Genomic DNA, 11,159 nt, shown 5'->3' with positions numbered 1-11,159 from the left:
CAGGGGAGCCAGGACCCCCCCCACCCACCTGTGGGGCACCCAGGGGACCCGGGACCCCCCCACGGGGCGGCTGGGACCGCCCACCCGCCCGTGGGGCACCCAGGGGACCCGGGACCCCCCCACGGGGTGGCTGGGACCGCCCACCCGCCCGTGGGGCACCAGGACCCCCCCACCCACCTGTGGGGCACCCAGGGGACCCAGGACCCCCCCATGGGGCGGCTGGAACCGCCCACCTGCCTGTGGGGCACCCAGGGGAGCCAGGACCCCCCCCACCCACCTGTGGGGCACCCAGGGGACCCAGGACCCCCCCACGGGGCGGCTGGGACCGCCCACCTGCCCGTGGGCACCCAGGGGACCCGGGACCCCCCCACGGGGCGGCTGGGACCCCCTCACCCACTCAGGGAGCACCCAAGGGACCCAAGAACCCCCCAACTGATCCCCCACCCAGCTGTGGGGCACCCCCCCACCCGAGACGCCCCCGAACGTGCACACAAGGGACCCCCTCCCCCATCCTGGGGGGCACCCAAGGGACCCTGGACCCCAGCACGGGGCACCTGGAGGACCTGGGACCCCCCCCACCCACGGGGCACCCGGGGGACCCTCACCGGGCCGGGCCGCCCCCTTCTCCACGCCGGCCACGGCCTTGAGGAAGTAGGAGGCCGAGGGCTGCGCGATGGTCAGGTCGTAGGAGCCGTCGGGCTGCGGCGGCACCGGGGGGGTCACGGGGGGGGGCACCGGCGGGGGGGGGCACCCGTGGGGGGGGCACCCGCGGGGGGGGCACGGGGGGGGGGAGCACCCGTGGGGGGGGCACCCGCCAGGGGTCACGGGGGGGGGGAGCACCCGTGGGGGGGGCACCCGCGGGGGGGGGAGCACCCATGGGGAGGGCACCCGCGGGGGGGGCACCCGCGGAGGCCACTGGGGGGGCAACCGCGGGGGGGTCAGTGGGACGGGGCACCCGCCAGGGGTCATGGGGGGGGAGGACCCGTGGGGGGGGCACCCTCGGGGGGGCACTGGGGGGGCACCCATGGGGGGGGCACCCATGGGGGGTCACTGAGGGGGCACCCGCCAGGGGTCACGGGGGGGAGGACCCGTGGGGGGGGCACCCGCAGGGGAGGGCATTGGGGGGGGGAGCACCCGTGGGGGGGGCACCCGCGGGGGGGCAACGGGGGAGGCCACTGGGGGGGCAACCGCGGGGGGGTCAGTGGGACAGAGCACCTGTGGGGGGGTCACTGGGGGGGCACCCGCCAGGGGTCACGGGGGGGGAGGACCCGTGGGGGGGGCACCCGCGGGGGGGGTCAGTGGGACAGAGCACCCGCGGGGGGGGCAACGGGGGGGCGCCCGCGGGGGGGGTCACGGGGGGGTCACCGGGGGGCACCGGGGCAGCAACCCCGGGGGGCACCAGGGGCACCCACAGGGGGGTCACTGGGGGGGTCACAGGGGGTCACCCACGGGGGGAGTCTCTGGGGGGGGCACCCGTGGGGGAGTCGGGGGGTGGAACCCCCAGGGGGCACTGGGCACCCACGGGGGACAAGGGGGGGGCAGCACCCATGGGGGCACCGGGGGGGGGATGGTCCTAGTGGGTCTCAGTGTCCTGGGGGGTCCTGTGGCTGGGGGAGGGGGCAGAGGGGTCCTGGGGGGGGTCTGGTGGGGTCCCGGGGGGGTCTCAGAGGGCTCCCTGCTGCCGGGGGGGGGTCTCAGCTGGGAGGGGTGCGGGGGGGTCCCAGGGAGTTGGGGGGGTCCTGGGGGGTCCCAGAGAAGGGTCCCGGCTCGGGGGGGGACTGAGGGGTCTCAGTCTGGGGGGGTCGCAGAAGGGGGGAGGGTCCCAGCTGGAGAGGGTCTGGGTCCAGGGGGGACCTGGGGGGGTCCCGGGGGGGTGCTGGTGTGGGGGGGTCCTTGGGGGGATCCCGGTCGGGGGGGGCTGGTCCTGGTCTGGGGGGGGGTGCTGATTCGCGGGGGTCCCAGTCCCGGAGTGCAGGTGTGAGAGAGGTCTGGGGGGGTCCCGGTGGGGGGGGGGTGCCGGGGGGTCCCCGGGGGTCCCGGTGAGGGGGGGGCCGGGGGGGTCCCGGTGCGGGGGGCCCCGGGGGGGTCCCGGGGGGGTCCCGGTGTGGGGGGGGGTGCCGGGGGGTCCCCGGGGGTCCCGGTGAGGGGGGGGGCCGGGGGGGTCCTGGTGTGGGGGGGGGTGCCGGGGGGTCCCCGGGGGTCCCGGTGAGGGGGGGGGCCGGGGGGGTCCCGGTGGGGGGGGGGGCCGGGGGGTCCCCGGGGGTCCCGGTGAGGGGGGGGCCGGGGGGGTGCCGGTGTGGGGGGGTCCCGGGGTGGTGCCGGTGTGGGGGGGTCCCAGGGGGTCCCCGGGGGTCCCGGTGAGGGGGGGGCCGGGGGGGTCCCGGTGCGGGGGGTCCCAGGGGGGTGCCGGGGGGGTCCCGGTGTGGGGGGGTCCCGGGGGGGTCCCGGGGGGATGCCGGTGTGGGGGGGTCCCGGGGGGTCCCGGGGGGGTGCCGGTGTGGGGGGGTCCCGGGGGGTCCCGGGGGGTCCCAGGGGGACACACGCGCAGGCGCAGGCGGACGGGCAGGGGGACGCCGGGCCGCAGGTGCTGGTGCCGGTGTGGGGGGGTCCCGGGGGGTGCTGGGGGGGTCCCAGGGGGGTCCCGGTGTGGGGGGGTCCCGGGGGTCCCGGGGGGACTCACGCGCAGGCGCAGGCGGACGGGCAGGGGGACGCCGGGCCGCAGGTGCTGGTGCCGGGGGGGTGCCGGTGTGGGGGGGTCCCGGGGGGTCCCAGGGGGGTCCCGGGGGGGTCCCGGGGTGGGGGGGTCCCGGGGGTGCCGGGGTGACTCACGCGCAGGCGCAGGCGGACGGGCAGGGGGACGCCGGGCCGCAGGTGCCGCGTGCGCTCGTTGAAGTCCTGGCAGAAGGCGCCGATCGGGATCCCGCGCTGGGGGGGGACGGGGGGTGTTACCGGACCGACCGGACCGACCGGCACCGACCGGACCGACCGGGACAAACCGGCACCGACCGGACCGACCGGCACCGACCGGGACCGACCGGGACCGACCGGCACCGACCGGCACCGACCGGACCGACCGGGACAAACCGGCACCGACGGGACCGACCGGCACCGACCGGCACCGACCGGCACCGACCGGACCGAACCGGCACCGACCGGACCGACCGGACCGACCGGACCGACCGGACCGAACCGGCACCGACCGGCACCGACCGGACCGACCGGCACCGACCGGACCGACCGGACCGACCGGACCGACCGGACCGAACCGGCACCGACCGGACCGACCGGCACCGACCGGACCGACCGGCACCGACCGGCACCGACCGGCACCGACCGGACCGAACCGGCACCGACCGGACCGAACCGGCACCGACCGGACCGACCGGACCGACCGGACCGAACCGGCACCGACCGGACCGACCGGCACCGACCGGACCGACCGGCACCGACCGGCACCGACCGGACCGAACCGGCACCGACCGGACCGACCGGACCGAACCGGCACCGACCGGCACCGACCGGCACCGACCGGCACCGACCGGCACCGACCGGACCGGACCGGACCGGACCGGCACCGACCGGACCGGACCGGCACCGACTGGACCGGACCGGCACCGACCGGACCGACCGGCACCGACCGGCACCGACCGGACCGAACCGGCACCGACCGGCACCGACCGGACCGAACCGGCACCGACCGGACCGACCGGCACCGACCGGCACCGACCGGCACCGACCGGACCGACCCGGCACCGACCCGGCACCGACCGGACCGACCGGCACCGACCGGCACCGACCGGCACCGACCGGCACCGACCGGCACCGACCGGGACAGACCGGGACCGACCGGGACCGACCGGGACCGACCGGGACCGACCGGCACCGACCGGCACCGACCGGGACCGACCGGGACAGACCGGGACAGACCGGCACCGACCGGGACAAACCGGCACCGACGGGACCGACCGGCACCGACGGGACCGACCGGCACCGACCGGACCGACCGGCACCGACCGGGACAAACCGGCACCGACGGGACCGACCGGCACCGACGGGACCGACCGGCACCGACCGGCACCGACCGGGATAAACCGGCACCGACCGGCACCGACCGGACCGACCGGCACCGACCGGCACCACTGAGCCCCCCCCCGCCCCCCCCCGCCCCAGCACCGCCCCCCCCGCCCCCCTTCTCGCCCCCCACCTGCCCCAGCACCGGCCCCAGCGGCGGCCCCGGCGCAGCGCGGCCCGCCGGGATCACGGTCCGGATCGGCCGAGCCGCCGCCGCCGCCGCCGCCCCGGAGCCGCCGCCGCGGCCGAGGGAGCGGACGGACCGCGCCGCCCGCGACATGGCGGCGACGAGCAGCGCGCGGCCGCCGGCAGCCCCGGGCGGCCAATGGGAGCGCGAGACGGGCCGGCCGCGGGGGCTGCTGGGAGCGGGGCGGCGCGAGGGATGCTGGGAGCTGGAGTCCGGGGGTGCTGGGAGCTGTAGTCCGGGGGTGTTGGGAGCTGTAGTGTTGGGGGTGTTGGGAGCTGTAGTGCTGGGGTGTTGGGAGCTGTAGTGTTGGGGTTGTTGGGAGGTGTAGTGTTGGGGGTGCTGGGAGGTGTAGTGTTGGGGGTGCTGGGAGGTGTAGTGTTGGGGGTGCTGGGAGGTGTAGTGTTGGGGTGTTGGGAGGTGTAGTGTTGGGGGTGCTGGGAGCTGTAGTCCGGGGGTGCTGGAAGGTGTAGTGTTGGGGGTGCTGGGAGGTGTAGTGTTGGGGGTGCTGGGAGCTGTAGTCCGGGGGTGTTGGGAGGTGTAGTGTTGGGAGTGCTGGGAGCTGTAGTGTTGGGGTGTTGGGAGGTGTAGTGTTGGGGGTGCTGGGAGCTGTAGTGTTGGGGTGCTGGGAGGTGCAGTGTTGGGGGTGCTGGGAGCTGTAGTGTTGGGGGTGTTGGGAGGTGTAGTGTTGGGGGTGCTGGGAGGTGTAGTGTTGGGGGTGCTGGGAGGTGTAGTCCGGGGGTGTTGGGAGGTGTAGTGTTGGGGGTGCTGGGAGGTGTAGTCCGGGGGTGCTGGGAGGTGTAGTGTTGGGGGTGCTGGGAGCTGTAGTGTTGGGGTGTTGGGAGCTGTAGTGTTGGGGGTGTTGGGAGCTGTAGTCCGGGGGTGCTGGGAGCTGTAGTGTTGGGGGTGCTGGGAGCTGTAGTCTGGGGGTGCTGGGAACTGTAGTGTTGGGAGTGCTGGGAGGTGTAGTGTTGGGGGTGCTGGGAGCTGTAGTCTGGGGGTGCTGGGAACTGTAGTGTTGGGAGTGCTGGGAGGTGTAGTGTTGGGGGTGCTGGGAGCTGTAGTCCGGGGGTGCTGGGAGGTGTAGTGTTGGGGGTGCTGGGAGCTGTAGTCCGGGGGTGCTGGGAGCTGTAGTGTTGGGGGTGCTGGGAGGTGTAGTGTTGGGGGTGCTGGGAGCTGTAGTGTTGGGGTGTTGGGAGCTGTAGTGTTGGGGGTGTTGGGAGCTGTAGTCCGGGGGTGCTGGGAGCTGTAGTGTTGGGGGTGCTGGGAGCTGTAGTCTGGGGGTGCTGGGAACTGTAGTGTTGGGAGTGCTGGGAGGTGTAGTGTTGGGGGTGCTGGGAGCTGTAGTCCGGGGGTGCTGGGAGGTGTAGTGTTGGGGGTGCTGGGAGCTGTAGTCCGGGGGTGCTGGGAGCTGTAGTGTTGGGGGTGCTGGGAGCTGTAGTCCGGGGGTGCTGGGAGCTGTAGTGTTGGGGTGCTGGGAGGTGTAGTGTTGGGGGTGCTGGGAGCTGTAGTCCGGGGGTGCTGGGAGGTGTAGTGTTGGGGGTGCTGGGAGGTGTAGTGTTGGGGGTGCTGGGAGCTGTAGTCCGGGGGTGCTGGGAGCTGTAGTCCGGGGGTGCTGGGAGGTGTAGTGTTGGGGTGCTGGGAGGTGTAGTGTTGGGGGTGCTGGGAGCTGTAGTCCGGGGGTGCTGGGAGCTGTAGTGTTGGGGGTGCTGGGAGGTGTAGTGTTGGGGATGCTGGGAGCTGTAGTGTTGGGGGTGCTGGGAGGTGTAGTGTTGGGGGTGCTGGGAGCTGTAGTGTTGGGGGTGCTGGGAGCTGTAGTCCGGGGGTGCTGGGAGGTGTAGTGTTGGGGTGTTGGGAGGTGTAGTCCGGGGGTGCTGGGAGCTGTAGTGTTGGGGGTGTTGGGAGGTGTAGTGTTGGGGGTGCTGGGAGGTGTAGTGTTGGGGTGTTGGGAGGTGTAGTGTTGGGGGTGCTGGGAGCTGTAGTCCGGGGGTGTTGGGAGGTGTAGTGTTGGGGGTGCTGGGAGCTGTAGTGTTGGGGGTGCTGGGAGCTGTAGTGTTGGGGGGGTGTAGGGAAGTGTATTGGTGGAGCTGTAGTGTTGGGGGTGGTGGGGTGCTGGGTGCTGTAGTCCTCATCCCTCTCCCTGATGTCCCCATCCCACTCGTGTCCCTTGTCCCAATCCCTTTCCCTGTTGCCATCTCTGTCTGTGGTGTGCATGTGTTGTCCCTCTCCCCACCCTTGATGTCCCCATTTTGTCCTCATCCTGAAGTCCCCTTCTCCATCCCTGTCCCCAGTCCTTTCCCTGATAGCTGTATCCCCATATCTCATGTCCCCACCGCTGATGTCCTCCCCTGATGCCCCCATCCGTGATGTGCCCCTCCTCTCCTGTCCCATCCTCATCCTTTTCTGTGATGTCCCTGTCCCTGACATCCCCACCCTGGCCCTCATGTCCTTGTCTGTGTCCCCATCCACGTCCCCATTTTCTGTCTCTGCCCTTCGTGTCCCTATGAGCCCCCATCCCCCCTTAAAGTCCTTGTCCCTCTCCCCACCCCTCTCGTGTCCCCATCCCTATCTAGATCCCCAGTCCTGTCCCTGATGTCCCCATCCCTGATGTCCTCATCCCTGATGTCCCTGTCCCTGATGTCCCCGTCCCTGATGTCCCCATCCCTATCTGGATCCCTAGTCCTGTCTCTGATGTCCCCATCCCTGTCCCCACCCCTGAAGTACCCGTCCCTGGTGTCCCCACCCCTGTCCCTGCTGTCCCCATCCCCACTGCCGTGAGCCGTGTCCCTGTGCCGATGTCACCTTTTATTGCCGCCCGGCGAGGCAGGGCCGGGGCCGAGGCCGGGGCCGGTGGCCGCGGTGGCAGGGGCCAGGGCCGCGCAGCGCCCGCAGCGCCCGCGCCAGCCGCTCCAGCCCCCGCCGGGCCCCTGCCGCATCCCCAGGCACCCAGGCCACCGCCAGCGGGGACGGCGACGGGGGTGACGCCGCCGGGTGCTGCGGGATGGACGGGTGTCACGGCGGGGACGGCCGATGGCCGATGGGTTGGGGACAGGGATGAGGATGGGGAGGAGAAACCCATGGGGACGGGGATGGGGACAGCAGGGGACCCATGGGGACCCACGGGGATGGGGATGGGACAGGGACCCATGGGGACAGGGACAGAGATGGTGACCCATGGGAATGGGAATGGTAATGGGGACAGGGACCCATGGGGATGGGGACAGTATGGGGACCCATAGGGACAAGGGTGGGGACGGGACCCATGGGGACAGGGACAGGGACAGGATGGGGACCCAGAAGGTTGGGAACAGGGATGCGGATGGATAGGGACATGAGGGATGGTGACATCAGGGACACCACTGGAGGGGGACCGGGGGACATGGGAAAGGGATAGGGATGAGGACATCAGGGACAGGACTGGGGACAGGGACAGTGACTGGGACCCATGGGGATGGGGACCCACAGGGATGGGGACCCATGGGGATGGTTGAGGACAGGGACAGATGGAGACAGCTGAGGACAGCTGGGGACAAAGAAAGAGGGATAGCGATAAGGGGCAGGGATGGACGAGGATGGGCGGGGATGGAGGGACAGGGACAGACCGGGACAGGGATGGGGACAAGGGATAGGAATGGATGAGAAAGGATGTTGGGGACAGTTGTGGACAGAGGGATGGAGATGAATGGGGACAGACAAGGATGGCTGGGGATGGATGGGGACAGTTAGGGACAGACAGATGAGGGCAGAAGGGGAGCAGCAAGGATAGAGAAATGGGGACACTTGGGGACACTTGGGGACAGAAGGCGACAGATGGGGATGGACATAAGGGGACATCAGGGAACACTTGGGGATGGGGTTGGTTGGGGACAGATGGAGACGGTTGGGGACAGACAGGGATGATTGGGGATGACGGAGGTTTGGGGACAGATGGGGCAGTTGGGAATGTTTGGGGACCCTTGGGGATGGTTGGGGACCGGGGAACATTTGGGGACAGTTGGTGACAGTTGGGGATGGTTGGGAGTGGGGGATGGTTGGGGACTCTTGGGGGACAGAGGAGGACATTTGGGTGCAGATGGGGATGGTTGGGGACAGATGAGGACGGCTGGGGATAGATGGGGATGGTTGGGAGGGGAGGATGGTTGGGGACCCTTGGGGGACCTTGAGGGACAGTGGGGGACAGGAAGAAGCTTGAGGCCAGCTGGGGACCGTTGGGGACATTCGGGGACCCTTGGGGACTCGGGGGACCTGGGTGCGGGACGCACCCTGCAGACCTCCAGGTCGCCCTCGCCCTCGCTCTCGCTCTCGCTCTGGCTGCCGCCGTCCCCGCCGCCGTCCCCACCGCCGTCCCCGTCCCCGTCCCCGTTCCCGTTCCCGGCCCAGAGGAGCCCGAAGGCCAGCGCCACCCCGGCGCCCCCCAGCAGGGCCAGCGTCCCCGCGGGCCGCGGCGCCGGCCCCGGCCCTGGCCCTGGGTGGCCCCCGGCGCCCAGGCGCACCCGGCCCCGGGTGCCGCAGGGGGAGGCCGGCGCCGCGGGTGCCCCCGGGGCCGGGGCCAGCGCCAGGGCCAGCGCCAGGGCCAGCGCCAGCCGCGCCGTCCCCACCGCCATGGCGGGCGGCCAACGGGGGCCTCTGCGATGTCACCGGGGGCCGCGGCCAATGGCGGGGGGCCGCTGCTGGAGTGTCGCCTCTGTGATGTCACCAGCCCTGCGGCCAATGGGGAGCTGCTGCTGGAGTATCGTCTCTGTGATGTCACCAGCGCCGGGGCCAATGGGGGGGCTGCTGCTGGAGTGTTGCCTCTATGATGTCACTGGCACTGCGGCCAATGGGGAGCTGTCATTGGAGTGCCACCTTTGTGACATCACCGCCACCACAGCCAATGGGGGGGCTGTGGGCAGGGCGGGGTCTCTGTGATGTCGCCGCCGCCGCCACAGCCAGTGAGGGGCTGCCGCTGGGGCGTCACCTTTGTGATGTCACCGCCACCACAGCCAATGAGGCAACGCTGCGGGGGGCTGTCACCTCTGTGACCTCATTGCCGCCACGGCCAATGACGGGCTGCCGCTGGGAACTGCCCCCCCCCCCCCCGCTCCATGATGTCACCACTGGCCGTCACCACTGCGGTGACATCACAGCCCGGACGCCGGGGCCCCCCCAAGGGCGGGGGAGGGGTGCGGTCCGGCTCCGGCTGCCCCCACCCAGGGGCCCAGGCGTCCGGGCCGGGCTGTGACTCACGCACCCCCTCCCCCCGCACATCTGGATCCGCTCAACAGCTGGGGCGGGGGAGGGGAGGCAGGAGGGGCCCAGGCGTCCGGGTCACCCCATCCCCCACCCCAAGAGGGGCCCAGGTGTCTGAGACCACCCCATTCCCCCCCCCCACGAAAGGACCCAGGTGTCTGGGTGTCCCCCCTCCCTCCCCCCAACAAGCCGAAGGGACCCAGGCGTCCGGGCGGGTTCAGCTCCGTCCCTTTATTGGGTCCCAGTCTGGGGGGGGCCTTGCCCAGTTTGGGGGTCACTGGCCCAGTGTGAGCAGGGACCCAGTTTGGGGCCCTCTCCCAGTTTGGGGGGGGGTCCCTATCCCAGCCTGGGGGTCCCAAGCCCAGTTTGGGGTGGGGATCCCAGTATGGGGGGGGTCCCAATCCCCATTTAGGAGGGGGATCCCGGTAAGGGGGAGCCCCTCTCCCAGTATGGGGGGGGGATCCCGGTTGGGGGGGTCCCTGTCCCAGTGTGGGGGATGGTCCCAGTTTGGGGCAAGGATCCCGGTTTGGGGGAGGGTCTCTCTCCCAGTCTAGGGGTCTCTCTCCCAGTTTGGGGGTGATCCCTCTCCCACTTTTGGGGGGCCCTATCCCAGTTTAGGGGCCCCTCTCCCGATTGGGGGGGGTCCCAGCTCAAGCCCGCCCCCCCGCCGCCGTCCTCCCAGTGCTCCCAGTGCCGCCAGCACCAGCACGGCCCCCCCCAGGGCCACGGGCAGGGCCACCCGCAGGAGGGCCCCCCCCAGGGGCCCAGGCGTCCGGGCCGCCCCGCGGGGCCTTAGGGCGATGGGGGGGGCAACAGGGGCTACTGGGGGGTCCTGGGCCTGGGTGGGGGCAACTGGGGGGGCACCTGGGGGGTCCCTGGGGGTGGTGGGGGTAGGTTGGGGGGCAGTTGGGGGGTCCCTGGGGGTGGGGTGGGCCCCTGAGGGGGTCATTGGAGAAATTGGGAGGTCTCTGGCTTTAGGGAGGGCAGCTGGGGGGGTCCCTGGGGTAACTGGGGGGTCCCTGGGGGTGGTGGGGGTGGGTTGGGGGGCAGCTGGGGGGTCCCTGGCTTTAGTGGGGGCAGCTGGAGGGGTCCCTGGGGTAACTGGGGGGTCCCTGGGGGTGGTGGGGGTGGGTTGGGGGGCAGCTGGGGGGTCCCTGGCTTTAGGGGGGGCAGCTGGGGGGGACCCTGGGGTAACTGGGGGGTCCCTGGGGGTGGTGGGGGTGGGTTGGGGGGCAGCTGGGGGGTCCCTGGCTTTAGGGGGGGCAGCTGGGGGGGTCCCTGGGGTAACTGGGGGGTCCCTGGGGGTGGTGGGGGTAGGTTGGGGGGCAGCTGGGGGGTCCCTGGCTTTAGTGGGGGCAGCTGGGGGGGACCCTGGGGTAACTGGGGGGTCCCTGGGGGTGGTGGGGGTAGGTTGGGGGGCAGCTGGGGGGTCCCTGGCTTTAGTGGGGGCAGCTGGGGGGGTCCCTGGGGTAACTGGGGGGTCCCTGGGGGTGGTGGGGGTAGGTTGGGGGGCAGCTGGGGGGTCCCTGGCTTTAGGGGGGGCAGCTGGGGGGGACCCTGGGGTAACTGGGGGGTCCCTGGGGGTGGTAGGGGTAGGTTGGGGGGCAGCTGGGGGGTCCCTGGCTTTAGTGGGGGCAACTGGGGGGGTCCCTGGGGTAATTGGGGGGTCCCTGGG

The 11,159-nt window shown here is 72.1% G+C and overlaps 1 protein-coding gene across 1 annotated transcript in view; it reads right to left on the bottom strand.

The window, feature by feature from the left end:
- The window catches only part of MRPL11 (mitochondrial ribosomal protein L11), a 4,659-nt gene extending 308 nt beyond the window's left edge, over window positions 1–4,351 (bottom strand). Inside the window, exons 1-3 of the mRNA XM_068923600.1 lie at window positions 4,205–4,351; window positions 2,830–2,925; window positions 10–699 (exon numbers count right to left, since the gene is read on the bottom strand). Of these exons, the coding sequence (XP_068779701.1) occupies window positions 10–699; window positions 2,830–2,925; window positions 4,205–4,351 (933 nt within the window). The remainder of the gene's footprint in view (window positions 1–9; window positions 700–2,829; window positions 2,926–4,204) is intronic.
- Window positions 4,352–11,159: the final 6,808 nt, after the last annotated feature.

Source organism: Struthio camelus, chromosome 35 (assembly GCF_040807025.1).
Source record: "Struthio camelus isolate bStrCam1 chromosome 35, bStrCam1.hap1, whole genome shotgun sequence".
Taxonomy (NCBI): domain Eukaryota; kingdom Metazoa; phylum Chordata; class Aves; order Struthioniformes; family Struthionidae; genus Struthio; species Struthio camelus.
This window is presented reverse-complemented; position numbering and strand designations above follow the sequence as displayed.